Source organism: Aspergillus oryzae, chromosome 8 (assembly GCF_000184455.2).
Source record: "Aspergillus oryzae RIB40 DNA, chromosome 8".
NCBI classification, from domain to species: domain Eukaryota; kingdom Fungi; phylum Ascomycota; class Eurotiomycetes; order Eurotiales; family Aspergillaceae; genus Aspergillus; species Aspergillus oryzae.
The window spans coordinates 871711-893783 of record NC_036442.1 but is presented as its reverse complement, the minus strand read 5'-3'; the positions used below and the strand labels follow the sequence as shown (position 1 = coordinate 893783).

Below are 22073 nucleotides of genomic sequence, written 5' to 3'. Positions count from 1 at the left end.
CCCGGAAAAGGAAACGTCCAGTTGACTGATCACTCACAGTGCATCTCTCAGCCTCGTTGGTGCGGGGTTTGCAGCAAATCACTATGTCCAGCTTCCTGGAGTTTGGTATTATGTGAGATACGCCTAATTATTCTGCTAGTATTTTGTCCTTGAATGGTGGAAATCCTCTGAACAGTATCCAACATCCATGATCAAAGCGTATGGCAACAGTAATCAAGAGAAATGTATAATGAGTGTTTCTTTCTGAGAGATTCTAAGTAAGAGTTCGTCCGGAGACAGCCTTGCCTTGGCTTCCCAAATCCACAAGGCAACGGATCATCCCGAGCTAAACGTTAAATCTCGTATACGGTGCGACTAAGGATGTCAAAGCCCAACACACTCGATTGTCATTGGAGAAAGGCTGACCAGCCGAGGGGTCATCCCAGAGGAAGGAATGAGCTGTCTCCAACGAGGTAGTAGGTGACTAAGTACTACGATCCTTTTCTCTGTCACTTCGTCTCCCTTTCTTTCCTCTGCATACGATCGCTTGAGACAACAATGGCCGATCCGATCGGTGTAGCCGGGTTAGCCCTCTCCGGGATTTCGCTATTCTTCCAGGTCTACGCAGGGACGGTGCAAGGAAGGTCCAACCTCCAGTGGATAAACGATGGGCGACACTAACTAAAGAGTGCACACAGGGATCCAGCTAATGCTTGTTGCACGTGATGTGCCTGACAAGTATCAACAATTGCGACTTCGTTTGGAGATCGAGCAAGGGAGGCTCCTTAGTTGGGGCCATAGCTTTGGATTATTGCAGGAAGAATCGGAGAAGGAGGATACATCGAGGATTTCGATCCCCGAACAGGTCCGGTATATGGTTCAGGGATACATTGAGCCGCTGTGGCAAAAGGTCCTGCATTTCACGGCAGAGACCCCGGGCTTCGTTCCCAGGGACAAGAGAGAAGAAACACCGAGCGTGCATCATGGAGGCATGGCGCGACGGTTTCGGCTGGACCGCATGTATGCGAAGGCCAGGCAGGGAACTATTAAATTCAAAGACCGTGTCAATTGGGCTTATTGGCAGATGGACAAGTTGGAAGATTTGGTGGAATGTATGAGACATGTCAATGGTAGTGTCATCGCCCTGGCCGAGGTGAAAACGCAGCAGGAGATCCAGGAAACCGTTAAAGCGACGCTGATGGGCCTGCTCAGTCTACAGGACACTGTTAATGGACTAAAGGAGCTAATTGTGGCTGTCGAGGAGAAGCGCCTTGATAACCGGTCATCGCAGATGCCGCTGGGTGAACCGAATGATCTACTCCTAGGTTTAGCCAACCTGAAAAAAATGCGACTGCAAATTGGACACGACAAGAATGACGGTAGCCTCCAATCTGACTTAAAGATCCAACCAGAGAGAGTCTGGCCCATGAACAAGATGAAATATCCCTCGCCTCAGCGTCAGGATGCCACGCTGGATGGCAAGAAAGGGTTCTGGGTGGAATACAAGGACTATTCGAGTTCGGACCAAATAGCGGGCCCAACGAAGGACGAGATTGAGCGTCATATTGTCCGAGAACTGGCAGCGCTCCTAATCTCCAAGCTTCCAAGTAGTTTTCGCGTGGCGCAGTGTGTTGGGTACTACGAGGAGGCCGGGTCGTTCGGCTTGGTTTTCGAGAAGCACGCCGCACACGCCGACCAAACCATCATCCCACTCTCTCATTGTTTGTCTCTTGAAACTCAGATGCCCAGTCTCGGGGAGCGGATCGCCCTCGCGCAAGGAATTGTCCAGACGTTGTTCCAACTGCATGTGGTAGGGTGGCTCCATAAAGGGCTTCGGCCTGCGAATATCCTTCTGTTCGAGGACCATAATGGGGGCATTGCCTATGACAAGTCATATATTTCCGGATTTGAAGATGCTCGCCCGGTAGCACAGCCAAACCTAACGGAGGAGGCCCATTCACGTTTGTTGAATGATGACTGGTATCGACACCCAGACATTCAAACTGTGAAGCCGGCGCATCGGGAATTTCAATATTGCATGCGGTATGACCTTTATTCACTTGGAATACTGCTTGTCGAGATCGCCCTGTGGAAACCTGTCCTCGATATTCAGTCGAATGTCGGTCCAGGCGACATCAAATCTTTCATTTTAAGCCACAATACCCAGTGTTTACAGAGGATTCAATTTGCGTTCGGTAGAAAATATGCTGAAATTGTTATGAATTGTTTGAATCCAGGCGAAGAAATGGATGATCATACCCAAATGGATAGCTACATCTATTATTTTGAGAAGCTGGTCGTGAAACCCATGAAGCAGATGTCTGTAGATTGAAATACAGAGACGATAGGAATTTTCTAGCAAAAATGCTTTGCTCTACGACAGAGTCAATAAATAGATCAATTGTAAAATATTTCAGGACAGGAGTAAGCAGGGAAACTTGGCATCTGTGGGGGTAATGTGGCTTAGTATTCATTAAATCGTGTATTGGCTTAAAACCAGGGTTAGGGTCAAGCGAACTACTAATTTCCAAATCCCCCAGCCTTGTGGTTTCCAGTCCTCACCCCTCTTATTACCCCAAAATATATACCTATACTGTAGTCACTCATTTCATCCTTCATTTCGTGCTTTTTCTTGCCGTGAACCAGGTTTTCCTCTTCGTACCGTACACCATGGCCACAGAATGGGGCGGACAGGGAATCGGCGAAGATCCCAACAGACCCCCAAGCTACCCTGGTCAAAAGCTCTGCGAAAGGCTGTCCGGAAGGCAAGGCCATTGGTCTGGCAAGGAACAGGTGAACGTCGAATTTCGACCAAACGATGTCGTGCCTCTAAAGGACGACACGCAGGTCGAATACAAGGGAACATATGGGCGCGTGTGTCGTAGTATTTTGACCGTTGGGGAGGAAACAATCGTCGTGGCACGAAAGGAAATGCGACTTTCTGAAGTTTCAGAAGAAAAGGTCAATCGTGAAGTGAAGATTCTCCAAAGCCTAAGGCATCGCCACCTGGTTACCTTTATCGGGTCATTTACGGCCAGGGGTTTTGCCAGCATCCTGGTGTATCCGTTTGCGACGTGCGATCTGGAGAAGCTGCTAGAGGAACTGGATTATGCACAGTATCACGAACAAAAAGACACAGTGAGCACTCTGCTTGCTGAGCTCGGGTGGATCCCAACCACCACCAAGGCAGCTCAGTGGAAGCCGGGGGATATTTTCCCCAATCTGCGACGCATCTGCGGCTGTGTATGCAGCGCCCTTCTTTACCTGCACCAACACCGGATCCGCCATAAGGATATAAAACCATCAAATGTGCTTGTCGGCAAGGATGGGGTCTACATCACTGATTTCAATATCTCCAAGGCATTCGAGAACGACCGGTCATCTCGTACTATGGGCCCCTACGCCGGAACAAGGGTATATAGTGCTCCCGAGTGTGTTTATGACGCTCGCTCCTATCCATCGGATGTTTATTCCCTCGGCCTCATCTTCATGGAGATATATACCTATATCCTGGGCAGACCTAGGTCTGAGATGGGAGAGTACACCAGGTCCAACCTCTCACTTTCTAAGGACTCGCAGATCCGACACGCTGCATTACGGGTTCTGTGGGTGAGGGTCATCTTCGATGGGGCTGGGAGGGGCGACTTTGGCATGAGCAGTGGAATGCAAGAGCTGATATTGAGAATGATAAGCGAGAATCAGGACGCACGACCTGATGCTTTCGAGGTCCTGTCTGGGCTCTGGGTTTATAGTCCATCGGGAGACTTTTTCTGCAACGAATGTAGAAAGCATCGAGGCTGGGTCGGTTACAAGGGCCTTGAAAAGCGGTATCAGGATTCCCTGAAAGAGAAAGCTAGCTTAGGTATGTTTCGAAGATTGGATCGAGCTTGTCGGTTAACAAATGCACACAGAGAAGAGATCAGAGCAAGCGCGCGAGGAGGTGAAAGGAGGTCAATCAGGTAGTAGTCCTTTGCCACAATCAAGCGAGCGATCACCATCCCAGATCTCTGTTCTTCGCAGCCCCAGGACAGGACCGACTGTGGCACGCAACAAGAGTGGACAGCGATTAGATTTGGACAGTTTGAGTTATGCGAGGCATGTTGTGAGTGAAAATAGCTCCCTCATCGACACCATGAATAAGGTGCAAGGACTGAGGCTATGCCGTTCGCACTACCTCACAGAGAGGTGTCGGCATCCGAACTGCACTCATCGGCATGACACAAATCTAACAGAGGAGGAGCTTGAGACATTGCGGTATCTCACACGCGCGCAAGCTCCTTGCAACTCTGGAAATGGTTGCAAGTACCCGAAATGTATATATGGCCATATGTGCCCACAGGGTCCAGTAAAGCGCTTTCATAACTGTAGCTTTGGGGAGGACATGCATATATCCGATACAGTTCCGGTACTCTCTGATTTGTTAGATTGATGCAAAGAACCATTGCCGAGTCAGACACATTTTGAGATCACTTTGTCGCATACGAGCTTGCATTGTGCTTATCAATAAATGACCACTTAATTTCTCAATCAATGTTGCACTGGGAAAGGCTATACATAGCTCAGTTTAAAGAATAGCGCAATTTGGATGAAATCTCCTGGCATCTTACCCCCCTGTCTCATCACAATTGCAACTGTGGACGCCCTTCCAATAGACTATGAAAAAATACTAATTTTTTACATATTCTGTCTACTAATATGTAGTCAGTCCATCTATTCTGCATGGCCTGTAAGGTATAGCGGTAACTGTGCTAAAGCCGCCAACATCCAAAGAATCTCGGACTATCTCTTCAGGACTGTCGTTGGTTGACCGTTAATTGAGGTATGAGGTATCACGGTTGCAACGAGTGCCATGACAACTCCGGCACAACATTTAGCCCAACTCATGGCGGAGGGTGTTTTGCAATGACAAACAGCTGTAAATCAGCAGTCACACAGCATTGAGAATAGCCAGTACATATTCCCCAATAGTCCGTCTCCCGGCCCTCCATAGTTCGTTATACGCAACGTCCTGGCAATTTCCATGGTATCACACCAGAAGAACAAGTCTACATTGAAAATATTCAGTTCATGATGTACGGTACATACATCCACACGTCTGTATCCTGTTCAGGTTGCCATTCAGTAGACTCACTCTACCCAGGTTCATTCCTTTACACGGTAGTCCCAGAACGGTAGCATGTAAGCCGGTACTTTGGCATTAAACAGAATCGACAACTGAAGTCAACGGCTTGGATAAAACCGCTCGAGATACACTGCGCGCTATTATCGTAAAGGAATCATAATTGCAGCTCTAAACATGTACATAATCATTAGTCCATCAAATATACAGGCGCCTTGACCAACACATTCATCGGACCTCGCCCCCTGACTTCCGCGGTAATGAAGGATGCAAACCGGATCCGCCCCGCTCCCATGCTGTTCCGCTCTTCCATAGCCGTGGGAGGGCGCATGTCCCCATTGCCACCGGGGTTCGGAGCCGCGCCTTGGTTGGGTCTCCGTCCCATCACCTTGCTGATTACGGACCGCATGCGCGGTTCACGGCCGGGATGCGGTCCTCCCGGCGCACCCTCCTGGCTCGTTGAGCCGGATGACTCTCTGTCAGCCTCATCTGGCGGCCCTTCAAGTTGTTCCTGATCGCCGGACCTTCGGGCGGCGGCAGATTCAGCACTCACGTTCGTGAGTGGTGGAAGACCCGCCTCGACTTTCATGTTCGGCTCGTGTAGGAGAGTGCCAGGATGGATGTACTCGATACAAACGTCGCGCGACTCCAAGGGAACCTTGTCCGCAATACCTACAGCATTCTCCACAATCATGCGTGCGCCATTGTCCAGCCCGGGCGGCGGAGGATCACCCAAATATGACACGAGGTTGGCAACCAGACTATCCACCAGATGGTCAATTAGCTGACACCGGTGTTCTTCGGCAGCTGGTCCATGTAATGCATCTGTGAGACCATCCAAGGTGGTGCGTCGCCAATTGGAAATGCGTGCGATCGCATTTTCTTTATCCTCGTCGGTGAGAGTATTGGCCTGCTGCCGGCGCAGGTTCATCTCAATGCTCTTCAACTGTCGACTGAAGGTGGGATCCAGTGCCGGGTGAAAGAAGCGCTCAAACAACTCGTCCACAAGCCACCGACTAATTACTGCGCGGCCAATCGCAGTCATCTCTTTCGTGCCAGTGATGTGTGCATCGTCGTTCACGTAACCCATCAGCCACTTGGGAAGGCTTTTCCAGTCTTTTCGGAACGCAAACGCCAAATCCTTAATGGCGCCGTCCAGACGACCGAATCGGTTAGCATACTCGTTGTCGTCCAGCACTGTACGCGACACGGCCATGCGCTGATGGGCGACGGTATTCTGTAGCTGCTGCACCTGAGCCTCCTTCTCGAAATAATACCTTTTGACTTTGGAGTACTTCGCCTCTAAATGGGAAAGTCAGTTTAGAACCGGAAGAATCCTTTCCGTGGGTCGAAAAGACATACGAAGTTCGTCATGCTTCTGCACCAAAGTACGCACATCAATCTCTCCTTCGTCGCGCATGCGTGTGGACGAGGGCGTGCTACGGCCTGGTTCCGGCTGTTGGGCTGCGTTGTTGCGCGGTGTGACGTCCTGGTTATTATTACCCTGTGGGTATGACGAATGGCCACCTGGTGGGGGGGTCGCCGTTGGGGCGCGCTGGCCACTGGGCGGACGATCGGACATGGCAGCCTGGGAGGCAGAATGGTCGGAGTAAGCGGGCGGCTGTGGTAGCGGCGAGGGAGGTTCTAGGGACTGTCGCGATGAAGGGCGAGGAAGGCCCAATTGATTCTGTTGTGGTTGTTGCTGTTGGACCGGACCGGGATCTAATTCGTCCGGATGCTTGGGCTCCACAGGGGACGGGCGGTAGATATGCTCGAGAAGCGTTGAATCGGTGTTCGATCGGGTTATAGAGGGGTTCTGCGGCGAGCGAGGAGGTCGGGGCTCGTGTGGAATTCCTTGGTCCTGCAATACGGGAGACTTGGAAGGGTCTTGGGTTGTGTCTACCACATACTCCCTCGATTTTGACGGCGAGTGGGGGTCGGCAGCCGTATCCACCGACAAGGGCCGTTGCTCCTGTTGTTGCGGGGCCGGAGAAGTTTTCCTTACGGAACGACGACGTTCCAAGAACCCTGTCGACTCCCTAGGGGCTTGGGAGGAAGACGAGTGCGAATGTAGGGAGAAGAGGTTTCTTCTGGACCGTCGCGGGTTTTCGTGCTCCTCGGGTCTCTCAGCTGGAGGTGGGTGTTGCCACGACTGGTCGGAAGGGTCAGCATCGACAATGCGCGGAGGCGCAGCAACGGCGGGCGGGACTACCGAATAGTTGTTCAAGGTGTTCGGACGGCGGTGACTCTGCGAGCGATGAACCACGTTGGAATGCGCAGGATGTTGAGGTGGAAGTGGCGGCACCGGTTCGTTGGTGGAGACGGAAAAGCGTCGGTCAAGATCGCCAGGGAATGCGACCGAAGATGGGAGATGCTCGACTGATCGGAATGCAGCAGAGTTGGTCGTGGGAGGAGTCTTGGGCTTTTTTTTAAAGAGGGGCATGGAGAAGGAAGTAACAGGGGGGGAGTGGGGAAGGAAATCGGGAAGAAGGAGGAAAAAGGGAGGAAGTATATGGGTATGAAAATGAGGGTGAGTTGTACAGGTGAGGAATAGGAGAGACAGTCTCCCCGCGAGTTTTGACTGGAGTAAAGGTAAAGGGACAGAGTGTTTGTGTTGTTGTTGGATTGACTGCAAGTGGAGAATCCGACTGACGACGAAGAGGAGAAAAGGTGGGACACGTGCCTCGTCATTGGTGGGCGCAACACGAGGCTGGAGATTAAATTACTTCCATGTTATTTTTAGAGTTATCGTACCGTATCCATTCGGGCCATAAAATACCCTCCCTATTCAGGTACCGGAGTATGGGGAAACCAAAACATTTCAAATACCATTATACTGTTCGACATATCTGGATGCAAAAAGAAAAAAAGCCAGAAGAACAACAAAAATATCTCGTATCATTCTTTCTTCTCGATTACATAGTAAGTCCCTCCGTACCTGAATTGAAAATACAACTGCTGACCATCGTATTCACAATGGGGCCGGTCAGGCAGAAATGATGCCTGAGCTTTAAGCTTGAGCGGCAACGATCGACGCCAAGGGATACCCGCTCAGCCTCAATCGCCAAGCATTCTTTCCATCAACAATGCTGTCCTCAAGGAATGTGCAGTCTCTCAATTTGGAATATTGTAGTGTGAAGAGGATAAGTTTAGAATGTTTCCTTCTTTAACCCACCTCTAACCGTTTCTCCGTGACCCCGGTGCCGATCGCAATATCTCCTCGGCATTTGTGTTCCAATTATATACTTCCATAGCCCTACGTAGTTACTTTGAGTACTCCGCATGAAGATGAGTCCACCGCCGTTACCCCTTTTGATACTAGGTTATAGTACATAGTGTCCTACCACTTTAGTACCATGAGCCGGCGATGAGCTGCGTATATGGTGCTGCAATGGGATTGTTTACCAACCTATCCTGAGTATCTAATATTGTAACACGGGACGATTCTTTCGTAACAGAAGTGCTCTATAGCATAGATGAGAACTCTTTACCTGATAGCATGAGTTTATGGCAACACATCATTAACGTAGTGCTACTAAATCTCTTGACCGTATCCGAACTGTAGATATTCTGTCCCTTTCTTCTTTTTTTAGGGGGTGGCTGTTTAAAGTCCTGCAATGGACTTGAAAGGTTCCCGGATAGATCGTGATAAAATATCCATAATGGCCATTAATTACTCCTAAGGCTCGATCATCGCTCCACACAACACTAGCACATCGATATCAACGATCAAGGCTTAAAAGACTTTCTATGCGGATGTCGAATCAGAAGTACCTACTTGGTACCGCTCACCTCGTTGGGTATGCAGTAGGAAACACCCAAAAACTAAAAAGGTGGACTCGCATTAGGTAGATACTATATCTAAGTAGACTACAGGGGATATTTGAATAATTGCCTTGCTTGTATTTTATTACTATAAGACAACATGTAATTTGCAGCACGTACCCTGATGTTGCCTCTCTGACATAGTCATAAATAATTTAAATTCATTCCAAATACGCAGCATTGAAGTCGCGTTACAGGTTACTATGGAATTGAAAATACAAAATTTTTCCTTACACACCCTGTTTAATTGACGTAACTCGGCCGGGAGGATGATGAATCTGTATTATATTTGTAGGCGAAACAACATAGCAGGTTAACAGAATGAATATACATCGCGCGGATACACATGGATATTCATTGAGGCTCAGTTATACTTAGTCCTTAGCGATAATCAGTCACTGGCAAAACCATTAGTAAACCACCAACGCAATGAATCATATAAGTATCACATTTACTTCTCAACTAGTGGGTATCATATTACAAACTCGATAACTGTAATCTCACTATCTTCCTAGAACATAATATAACCTCCTTGGTCAAAATGATAGCCTGACACCCCAGGCGGTACCCCAGTGCTAAGACATTATCAAACATCAGCCCCTTTGGTGGATATATCCAACTCGGTATGAACCACAATCCCCGGTGAGCGACACTCATCGTGTTGGTGCGCGTTACCGCTGACCTTGATTGTGACCTGTGTCGTCGTTCGTGACCAACGATCCGCGGGCCCCGTGAGTTCGACCTGAGAGCCAGTATCGGTGTCCAAATCCCTGACTCCGTGGATTGGGTAGTGCTTGCCGCTATGAAGGCTAGAAAAGCTGGAACCGGACCGAGAGCTGGCCCGGCCATGGATGACAAGGAAGGATCGGACAATCGACGCGAGTGATTGTCCCCCGCGGAGGAGGGCGCCGTAGCATGGGAGACAGGCGGCTATGATAGAACAGTTGGTCTCGATGATCATGAAGACAAGCTGTTTGGAGTGGATATCTGGGGAACACCATGCTAGTGTCAGATGTGTATTCTAGTATGGCGACAGGCTATACTTACGGACTACGGATAGGTCGGTAGCCTCTTTGGCTATAGAAGCATGGAGCAGAACCAGCCGAATAATAGCAGCAGCACAACATCTGGGGTTTGCGTGGGTCCTTGTTAGTACATGTATAGAGCGACTCGGGGAAGGGGACGAGAGCTTACAGGGCACCTAGCACGTAGACGAGAATGAGATCCCACACCCTGTGGGGAGACATGGGTAGGAACCAAAGCATGGGGAGCGGAAACAGCAAGACGACGACATTTAATGCGATACTGGTGGCGGATTGCGCGAACTCCATTGCGACTTGATCGAATCTAAAGTGGCCCTTTCCAGTCCATGCTCTGCTGATCGGATCACCTTCTAAGAGAATCAGCTGCATTATGTTTGTTAGTTCATCTGGGATACGTATGCCGAATTTAAGAACAACTCACGAGGAAGAAGGTAATTCCCCAGCATCCAACTATGGTAATGGCAATGCATGTAGCGATTTGGAACTTGGGGATGGAAAATGTTCGTTTATAGAATAGCAAGATCGAGATCTTCACGGCAGATAGGCTAACTTGGAGGATGGCACTGCAGATGAAAACGCATTGGAAGGATCTTTGGATCCCCGTCGTCACACTGATTTTGTATTTCGAGATACCAGTGATACTGCCAAAAATCCAAATAGTAAGGCTCAAAGCAAAAGTAAGAAGCTTGTGGAACGTTAGCTATAAGTTTTATTCCATTAGGCTTGAGGATACATGCCCACCCTGCCAAGATCCACCAGTCATCGGCTGCTAATTTTAACCGTCCTATTCGGCGTGCTTGGAACCGGAGAATAATCGACATTAGAGACAGTATTGGAACTATGGTTGACACAATGACGAGGGCAACAGAGACGACCGGCGTCACATTGATGGACATTGCAGCGTCCATGGCTGGGGCCGTTGAAGAAAAGAAAGAGGGTCAGGGAGACAACATGTGGCCGAATGAGGGGATAAAAGAGTGATGAATTGAATCCAGTCTCTGTGGCTTACTTTTTAAGAGGGGGGCTGAGAACCCAGGCTGTAACGTTATGCTCTGACATCCCCAGGGTTCTTTTCACTAAGATTGTGCAGAATGGAGGGTTGGGGCCAATTTTAGCAAGAAAAGACTTGGCCCTTGAGGGGCAGCAGAAGAACTGCCCAAATGAAAAAGAAAATGGCCCCCAATATGACATGCATGATCAAGACATGGAAGAGAAGAAAGTCAGCTGTATTCCACGTGGCATTGGAAATGTTATTCGAGGACACTAAACGAGGCGTTTGCATGGAGCTAATGCAACAAGGTTTTGTCTGACACCCACGCTTACCAGACTACTGAGCAGCGGTGTGAAGAGTGCCTTGAGCCATAATACCAGAATCGTGTACATAATTGTGGCATTACTTTTACAGACTTTACCTTTCCCATGTCTTTCGCTCCGTGGTGACCAAATTGATCAAACGTTGCTCTATACTGGCGAAACTAGAGCGATGGAGAACCTGCAGTCTCCCCAGTTGATATCTTGTTGGTCATGGAATGCCGGTGGCTGCTTTACATGGATATCTGAGGTTTTAATGAAACCGAATTCGAGGGATTTCGGAGGATTCTGACCGCAGGTTTGAGGATCCCTCGATGGCCAGTTATGTGCTATCTAGATATTATCTGAAGGGCTTTAACTGACCCGAGAGTAACCTTTCTGCTTTCAAATTTACTTTTCTCCTAGAGCTGAATGCAATTTTCATCTGATTTTACCTGTGACAAACTTAAGGTCGGATAGCGTGTCGAAAGTCCTCCAGCATAAATCGCATATACTCGCATCCAGCCTCGTGCCTTACCTTTTTCGCTGTAAGGGATAACACTATAGCTTAACTTCCCATACTAACTCCGTAGTACTCGCTCTCGAATGCGTTACTGATTCCAACATGCTTCGAAAGCATGCAGTCCTTGCTAATGCAATTCCTTCGCCATGAGGAGGCACCGGTCAAGTATTAACATTGCTCTACAGGTTGATCTACTTGTGCCAATCTTACGAGCCACAGCCGGCCCTTCTCTACCCTATTTCTGGATTCCTCAGAGGAAATAATTTACTGTGCTGCAGGGAATTCATGGGTAACCCTAGACAGAATCGTCAACTCCCTATCCCATGTTTTTGCCATCAATGGTTAATTCGATTGTTTGAACAATAGCCTTAGAATTATAGCAATGATGGGCATGATGCTGCAAAAACGGCGGCAGAGTCTTGTAGAGTGAGCCTGGTTGATAGGAGATGGAGATATTGATATCGGACTCTTTTATGGTCCGACCGGGGTGTTAGCACAGCAGATTGGCCATCGACCGCAAGGCCTGCCTGCAGTCGCCTTTAGGACTGTAATGGCCCCAAGAGATTATATGACGCCGTGGGTATAGCACTTAATACAAGGGGGATATACCAAACGAGACCATAAAGTGATGTACCGCCCCATGATTTCATTGATCGACCCACAACCCTTTGTTAATGGATGTGATGGTTTAGAGTAGGTGCATAAGCACTAACAAAGGATTCCATCCCGAGGATATTGCGGCGCAGCAGCCGCCTAGGGCGTGCCCCCAAAAAGCAAGATCAATCAGGAATATATTAAGGAAACGCCAGTCTTTCTTCCTATTTCTATTATATCCACCAAGAAACTCCCGTCTCCCATTCCCTAAGGCATTATGACCAAGCTCAATACCAAGCCAATTACCGTTTGGCTGACCCGTAAGCCGATTTGGATTTATGCTTCATGCACAGTATTACTGATTAATTTGTCCTGGCAGCTTCTGGCCCCAATCCATGGAAGGTACGAGCGCTGATCGACAGCACGGTGGATGCTGAAAGAAGATCAACGGGGCGGATTTGCTGACTTCATCCTGGTGGATCTGCAGGTTGTCCTCATTCTTGAGGAACTCCAGGTTCCCTACGTGATTGAATCCTTCAGGTTTAACGATGTCAAGCTCAAGCCCTACACCGATATCTGTCCTAACGGTCGAGTCCCAGGTATGTATCACACTAATCTAGACCAGTCTCGAATCGTTGAATTCTTTGGAATGGACATGCTAAGCGGAACAAATAGCGATCGTCGATCCCAACACTAACCTAACCCTCTGGGAATCTGGTGCCATTATCCAGTATCTGGAAGAGGTCTACGACACGGACAAGAAGCTAACCTATGAGTCGCTCAACAAAAGGCAGCTGCTGAACCAGTACCTTCATTTCCAGATGAGCGGGCAAGGGCCCTACTTCGGCCAGGCTGGATGGTATGACAGCCCCTTTTACTCTCTGTTTCCTCCCTTTCCCCAACTACCCCCAACCCAACATTCCACGGTGAAAAGATCATTCATATTCTAAAATAATCAGGTTCAACGTCCTCCATCACGAAAGAATCCCCTCCGCCATAGAGCGCTACAACGACCAAGTAAAGCGCTTCCTGGAGGTGTTAAACACCTGTCTTGAAGGCAAAGCCTGGCTCGTGGGCGATAAATGCACTTTTGCAGATTTGTCCTTTGTGCCCTGGAACTGTCGCCTTGACATGCTGCTGCAGACACCCCCGGGCGAGGACCCACTGGCCAAATACCCCAATGTGCAGGCCTGGCATCACCGTATGGTGGATCGACCTTCATGGAAACGCTGCATGGAGGTTCGAGATAAGCTTATGGATGATCAGGGTTTAATGCCTAATGGGATGCCCAAGGGGATAAATAATATTCAGGAGTACGAGGCGGAGATTGCGCGGGAGGCTGCTGAGAAAGGGAAGGAGTAAATTGCAATAGGAGTGGTGATATATGTCAGTTTGTGAGATATACCCTACCAGCAAGTTTCGTTAAATCCGTACAAGATGAGAGGTCGAATAGATATTTGTTCTTAATTTGATGGATCTACATTATTTTTCGAAGAAAAGAATTAGCACAGAAAGTAGACCATGTGCCAATTCGCCTGATATTACATCTAGACACAATTAATTTAGCACTTTAAAATGTTTAGGCTTAGGGTTACGTCCGTGCCCCAAGTTTGGGGGCCAAGAAATGGCTCCATGGATATTCTCCAATGCCCATCGATCGGTCCATGTACGTACTAAAATCTGACCGACCGAGAAAGACCGAACTCCTCCTTTTCTTTGCATCGACAGGAGAAGCAACAAGACAAGGCCCGTGCCCAATGTCACTCGGGAATCTACGAAGAGGGAGAGGGAGTGAAAGGAACCGCTATTTAGAGTACTGCCTTTCTTTGCTGTGTTCCATGGAGTTTCCTGGCTTAGTTAGGGCTGTGGAGGATGAGGAGCAGTGGCTACCATTGTACGCGGGTTAAATCGAGTTATATACAAAAGTGGGTGGAGAGAGACTTCAGAAAGGCAGTTGATCGGTGATTCGTATTGTATTTATTGGTGCTTTTATTTGACGGTCTACGCATGTAAGATTCTTCAAAACGAGAACGAAAACGAAAACGAGAAGAAGGGAAGAAAAGACATGATGTAACGTTAGAGTGAGACACAATTTAGAATGATGACTGTATCGGCGGGTATCTACTCCTAGACTAATTAACATATGGGATAAGCAGCTAAGTATTAATGGAATAGACGAGTAAACTAATGCACAACTTGACCAGGCATCCATAGCTGCAGTGTGACTGGGGTTACTAGGTACTTCTCCGATGGGCTGATAATTGGGGGCCGTCTGCCTTGTCTCTGTGACATGGGTTTAGGAAACAGTAGAATGGCAGCTGAATTTAAAACTGGTATGTAAGGAACAGGCATCTCGTCTCATCTCAGCCGGTGATATCCGTGGAGAAGTGACATTGTTGGCTGGCATCCCTGCCCTATATCCTAAAATGACATCCGACTGAATGCTTGATTTCCCCCCCATTCTTACGATGTCCATAACTGTCACATTGCAGAGTACAACATGCTTCAACTACATGTATTGTATGTGTACTTTGCTGTGCTTTAACTGTTTAGTATTGAGCGTGTTTCAATCTAACAGCGCTACAGAGCTAGTTATAATCACTTTCAGCCTTCAAAGATACGGTTGATCCATCAACAAGATATTCAATTGTTTTTGCGAAGCAATAAAGGCTCTAGCCTCGAGTCACTAGCGATAGTCAAGATATAATACGCTAGACCATTTCTCATCTGGCAGCATCTGCTGGTGGAGCACTGGTAGCAGCCCTATGCCTTGCGGGGCCTCTACAACCTACTACGGATGATTTGCAAAACTCAGATCACTGGCTATAATTCAAACATCTATATCGGAAAACAAGAAATACTGCACCTCTTGTCCTGGCAGCAAAAAGAATTTCTTTGAAACATTGTGCAGGGCTAGCTTTGCCAGAATGGAGATTCTTCAATTGTAAGGTTAGACGAAGGGTGATAATATTATAAATGTTATGTCGCTAATAAAGTGGAAAGTTGACATGGTTATTCTTATATAGATCCAAACCGTCCAGGCACGGGACCCGAATTTACAACTGGGAGATCAAACATCCGACAGATTATTTAAAAAAAAAACACTTGCAATGAGTGAATGTTGATCCAGTTCTCAAAACTGCAGGAGCCAGTTTTTCAGAGCAACAATGCTCGGGGTGAGGACATTGGTGGTATAGTCATGGCGATCAAACTCGGAAAAGGCCTCCAAGGTACTCCAGGGACCTTGAGGTTGCGGCCGATAAGAGAGAATGACGCAGATGATAACTTCTTCTCCCTTTCCAAAATACATCCTCCCAATTATAACTTCGATTTTATTCAATATGTCTGCTATTATTGACCGGCTCCCATTGGAATTGCTTGAACTGGTTTGCGATGAACTAGATACGAGAGACTTGGCGTCGCTGGTTGGGACCTGCCGCGATACATACCACCGGACGATAAACCGCTTGGCGCAACGATATACGGAAATTCACTTGGACTTCTCGCAAGACAGCTTCAATCATATCCATGCGATTGCCAACAACAAGGTCATGCGACAGCAGGTCCATCGCCTAGTCGTGATGACGCCGGAGCCTTATCTCGGCCGAGACTTGCAATGGCAGCGAAGCGCAGCAGGCCACATACACAATCCGCTACAGATACCGGCCATTCAACGCTTTCGAGATGACCTCGTCGAAAGGCTTACGAATTGTCGTTCTTTTGTCATATCTCCCGTCAGAACCAAGTTCGTACCCGAAGAAGAGGACGTCAACGATAGTGAACACTTCAATCCCGACGATGCCGCTGGTATCTTGTTGGAAATAATTGCCGATGCGTCGCTACCCATGAAGCTATTCTGGTATGGCACTGGAGTTAATTATACATCAAATATCATGGATATCCGTCGATTACCAAAGAATCTCTTTACAAATCCCACTTTCAAGTCCGGGTGGGCGCAACTGGAAAATCTTCACCTGGACCACAAGCTTACGCCATACAATTATTCTTTCATTTTGAATATGATCCTCCATGCCCCTAATCTTCGCAAAATATACCTCAGTCTGGCACCACGAGATATGGCAATTGAGTTCTTCTCCCACCTTTCGCAATCTCCGTCTCTCCCTAGCTCACTGGAGAGGATTGCCTTGTGCTTCACGTCGGTACGAGCGGTTGACCTCATCACAATCCTCAGTCATTCTCGACAGACGCTTAAACGCCTCATTTTAGATGATATTGGGGGTCTATCATCGGACGGGTCCAAGCTGCATAATCAATTACAGGGTTGCTTCCCACGGCTGGAGACTATCGAATTCAACAAATGCCAATGACATTGGACAATGTATTCTTTTAGCGATGATTCAATATACCATACTTTTTGTTCTTTGATGTGTGTGTAGGTAGTTGATCAGAAGAACGCCCCGTTATATCACCATTTCCTATGCGGAAACTATGATCAACGTGTAATATATATTCGGTAATTTCACGACTTGAACTCAACGCTACCAAATTACCGACTTCATCGTCTTCACCTTCGCTCTAAACCATTCAGTATTGCATGACCACTTTTATTCGACGAATACCTACTACCTTTCATAAGAGACAACGAAAATTAGAAGCCCAAAGACGGTTCATTATTGGAGTCTATGACATTTGGGAAGCTCCGATAAGATAAGGGAAATTGGTTGTATTCGAAGTAGTGGGGCCCGGCAAACGGTGGGGGCGAAGCCCAGTCAACTTCATATAAGACTCTGGACCGCCCCAACCACGTTAAACAGTTCCTATAGCCCCTCTCTGTTGATTTCTCTCAGCGGTGCCTCGATTTGAACTGTATAACCATGGCCGAAAGCTCTTCTGTGGCTCAGCCACCTCTGAGAATCGGTACCCGACGGTCAAAGTTGGCTATTGTCCAAGCCGAGGGTATCCGTGATAGCCTGCAGAAAACTGCACCGAACCGGTCCTATGAGATTGAAACACTACACACCCTGGGTGATAAAGACAAGTCTACAGCCCTTTACAACTTCGGCGCAAAGAGTCTGTGGACCAGTGAGTTGGAGGAGAAGCTGACCTCTGGCCAATTGGACGTCATCGTGCACTGTCTTAAAGGTAAATCCGCTACTGTGCCCCCACTCAATGCCGATGAGCAATCTTATAACCATTGATTAGATATGCCAACCACGCTGCCCGAGTCGTGCGATCTCGCGGCAATTACTCTCCGCGATGATCCACGTGATGCGCTAGTTATCAAGGCCGGTCTGCCTTACACTAGCTTGCAGACACTCCCTGAAGGCGCAGTAGTTGGCACTTCGTCGGTGCGGCGCTCGGCGCAACTTCTCCGCCTCTACCCCCATCTGCGCTTTGCCAACCTGCGTGGCAATGTTGAGACCCGCTTGGCCAAAGTTGATAATCCAGAGAGTGAGTATACCTGCATGATAATGTCTGCCGCTGGCCTTGAGCGCATTGGCCTCAAGCATCGCATCAACCAATACATAGGCTCTAAGGACGGTGGCATTCTGCATGCAGTCGGCCAGGGAGCACTTGGCTTGGAAACTCGCAAGGGAGACAGCAGTACCCAAGAGTTGCTTAATAAGCTGGTTGATGAAAAGTCGACTCTCGCCTGTCTCGCGGAGCGGGCCCTTCTACGGACCCTTGAAGGTGGCTGTAGTGTCCCAATTGGCGTTGAGACGGAGTGGGTCGATCAATCGGAATATTTCCTGAGAATGCGCGCTATTGTGGTCAGTCTTGACGGGACCCAAAGCGTTCAAGACACTATTGATGCAACAGTGCGGACCAAGGATGAAGCGACAGTGTTTGGGAAAGAGCTGGCTACAAGACTTGTGACAGCGGGCGCAGATGCGATTCTGAAAGATATCAACACCAACCGACCGCTCAAGGACTGATGATTAGCGTTGTTGCTATGTAGTTTTGTATGAAAATACCCTCCACTCTGGGCATTCAGAAAATAAACGGCTTCGTTCACCTTCGATCTCCGTGACTTGGCCTGTGCTTGCCGTTCTACGGACTTGGAGCGGCTTTGTTTAGCGGTGGTATTCCACCTGGTATTAGGGTCACTCTATGGCTGCTATATTTTAAATAGCGGCTATTGTCCACTTCATTCCACTGCCAGGGTCATAATTTCGTCGGATAGTGGGTCGTGCAGCGATTCAGATGCAGGGACCAGAAAAGCACGTGACACGGACGAGGTTCCGGAAGACCGAATGTGAACTGCGATTCACCGGTAGTTACTTGAGTCCTGGCTGTTGTCGCATAAGCTAAATACCATGGAGCATGTTCATTTTGCCTAGCGGTGTTGCTGAGGACTACTCGATCTTCTAAAAACCGACAACAATGCAGATTCGGCTTTTTAAGGGACGACGGACCGAGCCGGTAGGGAGACATGAATGGAATTGTTCCACGAGGGTAGCGAAGTCTCATCAACTAACTCGTGCTACAAATTTTAGATGCAGTGCAGAACCATGAAACCCGATTCGCTAGTCGGAACGCCACATATGTGAAGCTCAAAAGAATCCAAAGGGTCTCGAATCAACGGTCAGAATACTCCGAATTGGGCTCTGCCCTAAGTGTCTGGTCGTGGTAGGGTCTCGGTTAATACGAAGAATGACCCACGCTGGCCCACACCCTCACCGTCCATCGTTACCCTTATTGGATGGAATAATTCCGGATATTACAGGAGATCCTCACTATCTTGAGATAGTCCTGCGACCGCTGGATCCCCTTTTTCTCCTGAATTTAAGCACGTTGGGCTTGGGAAACCACCTCGTGCTGAGTAGCGCTTAAGGAAATACCAGAATTTGGTCGACTAAAGAATAGTTTTAATGGTAGTGGCCCTCTGAAGAAGGACTGATAACAATGCAAGTCTTCAAGTCGATACCCTCCAAGCAAGGCATTTTATGTAATTCCAATGCATGGACCACCACACCCTGATGGCTAGTTCGACCGGCGCCGGTTCTAACCAAGGCACTAAGTCGCATGAATCAAAAGACCAACAGGTCGCTCCTATTCTGCGTCCATAATTGGCCCCATCGTCGCAGGCCTTTATATTTCGCCGACTCCCCTCAGCCCAACGGATGTTGAGAGATTCAGGATGACCGTCCCTCGGCCAAATCCCGGGGGGTTTGAGGCTACAAGATTATGTCTGACCTCCTGTTGTCACATTTGATTTGAATTTCCGACAAGTGCCGCGTCCGATATTCAGGGGCAGCCATCCCCCCGCTATGATTTCGCTGCTACAGTCCCCGGTGCGGCGGTACGGCCTTCTGGCTGTCACGGCTATCATCCTCCTTGGCACATTATATCGTCTCTATTTCCACTCCAACCCCCTCCCACAAGTTATCCGACCAAGCGGTAGCAGCCCGGATAATAGCAATCCCAAGGGAAAAGAAAAGGAAACGGGACGATACGGCCATGACGACCCAGAAGCTGTTCCGCACCCGATCGACGGTTTAATCCGCAACGCAGAGCAAGAATGGGACCGCCTCCTCACGAAAAAGGTATACAACCTCACCGACGCAGCAGCGCAATACCGACAGCGCCGCGGTCGCCACCCACCCCCAGGGTTCGACAAGTGGGTAGACCTCGCACAGCAAAAAGACGCGATTCTCATCGAAGACCTTTTCGACCAGCTCTACGATGACCTTAGTCCATACTGGGCCCTGGAGCCCAAGGTCATGCGGACACAGGCATCTGGTTGGGAGCCGCGTATCATGGTGCGTAACCACACACTCAGCTCCGCTGGCCACACAGGCGTGAACTGGCTAGAAGTCTGGATGGATCTCGTGTCCACCATCGCCGACTTTCTCCCGGACATGGATATCCCATTAAACGGCATGGATGAACCCCGCATCATCATCCCCTGGGAAACGCTCTCCGAGTACCGCGAGAAGGACCGTGCAAGCCAGAAACTGCTTGACCCTGCCACCGCCGTTGACCAGTACATGGCCCTGCCCGCCTACGACGAGGCGCATCCGAACGAACCCTTTAAACCGCCGTTCGACGGCCCCGACAGACCCTTCTGGGAGATCATGCGCGACGCCTGTCCCCCAGAAAGCCCGGGGCGAAATAGCAACATCCCACACATGGACTTCGCGAACCCGCCACCCGAGTTCTTCAATTATCGCAACTTTTCCAAGACAGGGTATATCGAGGACTTTGAGCGATCCAAGGACCCGTGTTGGCGCGCAGAGCTGCAAGCCCTTCACGGCAGTTTTATCGAGCCGACATCCACATCCACCACGCACGAACTCGTCCCTCTCTTCGGTGGCTCGAAGCTAACAGTCAACAACGAGATCCTCATCCCACCAGCCGTATACTGGGACGACGACCCACGATACTCAGGCGGATGGAAGAACCAAGGCGGCTCCTGGTCTGACAAAAAGGACATCGTGTACTGGCGCGGAATCGCCAGCGGCGGACGCAATCGTGTCGACACATGGACAGGCTACCAGCGCCACCGACTCGTCTCCATGCTCAACGGGACAGAAGTATCCTTGACAAACGGGTCCAAATCCGCCGGTATCAACTTCCGTCAACCGGACTACCAGTACTACAATATCTGGGCCGGCTTAGATGGTACCTTACCTGACTATCTAAACGAACACTGCGACCTCGGCTTCCTGGACCTATGCTGTTTTCCCCGCGAAGACGGCAAGCACTGTTCATACACCGACCCACATTACAAGATCGTGGAAGGCATGCCCATGAAGAAAATGTACCAGTTCAAGTATCTGCCCGACATCGACGGGAACTCGTTCAGTGGGCGTTATCGCGCGTTCTTGTTGTCGACTTCTTTGCCTATCAAGGCGACTGTATATAAGGAGTGGCATGATTCGAGGCTCATTCCGTGGGCACATTTTGTGCCTATGGATTCATTGTATATGGATATCTATGGCATTATTCAGTATTTTATTGGGTATAAGGGACGGAATGGACATGATGGACAGGCGGAGAAGATTGCACTGAATGGAAAGAGCTGGGCCGAAAAGGTGCTCAGACAGGAGGATATGCAGCTTTATGTGTATCGCTTGCTCTTGGAGTATGCCCGGTTGTGTGATGACAGGAGAGATAGTTTGGCGTTTGTGGGTGATTTATTATGAACAGATCATGATGGAAAGTTCACTTTGTAAAATAAAGCAATATAATGCAAGAAATTGTTAGCAAGACCAACCCACCATACCACTTGCTAGAAAACTCAGAAGAAAAAAGGAAAAGGCAGAAACAACGAAAAAAAAAGCCGCGCAACCCCCCCTAGTCTATGAGATGTCAGTGAAGTCTTGGTGACCGCCATGTCACTGTCAGCAAATTCTCACCGTTCATCACCAGGTCATCCTCCAGCACATCCTCCTCGTCCTCTTGCTGGTCCTGTGGCTGGGGCTCGGGCTGGGGTTGGGCCCGGGGCTGGGTGTTTTGGTGAAGATGGTTCTGTTTTCGATATCCAAATTAGTCACAATATATTCAATGCCGAAGACTACTAAAAACCCCAATGTTCCGCCCCTGTAGAATTGTTAACTAGCTGTATAATGTATGGGAGCTCATAACATACCAAGGCCATGTGCCCGGCCATCAGCGGGCAATTGCGGTAGTTGTGCCCCCTTTCGCCACTGTAGTGGCACTTGTTCCTCGTTCTCTGCTTGATTGTTATATGCGTAAATCGAACAACGCATATCTAATACGCCGAGTCAAAACC

At 48.8% G+C, this 22073-nt stretch overlaps 7 protein-coding genes across 7 annotated transcripts; 6 read left to right on the top strand and 1 right to left on the bottom strand.

Moving 5' to 3' along the window:
* Positions 1–537: 537 nt before the first annotated feature.
* AO090103000145 (prion-inhibition and propagation domain-containing protein) lies at positions 538–2311 on the top strand (the record flags this gene model as incomplete). Its single annotated transcript, XM_023233427.1, has 2 exons — positions 538–623; positions 667–2311. 2 exons carry the CDS (start codon positions 538–540, stop codon positions 2309–2311), a joined length of 1731 nt encoding a protein of 576 aa, XP_023093826.1.
* A 338-nt stretch (positions 2312–2649) lies between these two features.
* Positions 2650–4408, top strand: AO090103000146 (protein kinase family protein; the record flags this gene model as incomplete). The annotated part of the gene is made up of 4 exons (XM_023233426.1): positions 2650–3841; positions 3891–4081; positions 4212–4324; positions 4348–4408. The coding sequence occupies 4 exons, from the start codon at positions 2650–2652 to the stop codon at positions 4406–4408; spliced, it is 1557 nt and encodes a 518-aa protein (XP_023093827.1).
* Positions 4409–5288: 880 nt separating this feature from the next.
* On the bottom strand, positions 5289–9884 carry AO090103000147 (uncharacterized protein; the record flags this gene model as incomplete). Its single annotated transcript, XM_023233425.1, has 4 exons — positions 5289–5609; positions 5652–6400; positions 6461–7808; positions 9516–9884. The coding sequence occupies 4 exons, from the start codon at positions 9882–9884 to the stop codon at positions 5289–5291; spliced, it is 2787 nt and encodes a 928-aa protein (XP_023093828.1).
* A 2766-nt stretch (positions 9885–12650) lies between these two features.
* Positions 12651–13735, top strand: AO090103000149 (glutathione S-transferase family protein; the record flags this gene model as incomplete). Its single annotated transcript, XM_001826696.3, has 5 exons — positions 12651–12693; positions 12753–12775; positions 12861–12972; positions 13049–13232; positions 13333–13735. The coding sequence occupies 5 exons, from the start codon at positions 12651–12653 to the stop codon at positions 13733–13735; spliced, it is 765 nt and encodes a 254-aa protein (XP_001826748.1).
* Positions 13736–15714: 1979 nt separating this feature from the next.
* Positions 15715–16701, top strand: AO090103000150 (uncharacterized protein; the record flags this gene model as incomplete). Its single annotated transcript, XM_001826697.1, has 1 exon — positions 15715–16701. One exon carries the CDS (start codon positions 15715–15717, stop codon positions 16699–16701), a length of 987 nt encoding a protein of 328 aa, XP_001826749.1.
* Positions 16702–17208: 507 nt separating this feature from the next.
* On the top strand, positions 17209–18270 carry AO090103000151 (porphobilinogen deaminase; the record flags this gene model as incomplete). Its single annotated transcript, XM_001826698.3, has 2 exons — positions 17209–17476; positions 17537–18270. 2 exons carry the CDS (start codon positions 17209–17211, stop codon positions 18268–18270), a joined length of 1002 nt encoding a protein of 333 aa, XP_001826750.1.
* A 1335-nt stretch (positions 18271–19605) lies between these two features.
* On the top strand, positions 19606–21483 carry AO090103000152 (uncharacterized protein; the record flags this gene model as incomplete). The annotated part of the gene is made up of 1 exon (XM_001826699.3): positions 19606–21483. One exon carries the CDS (start codon positions 19606–19608, stop codon positions 21481–21483), a length of 1878 nt encoding a protein of 625 aa, XP_001826751.1.
* Positions 21484–22073: the final 590 nt, after the last annotated feature.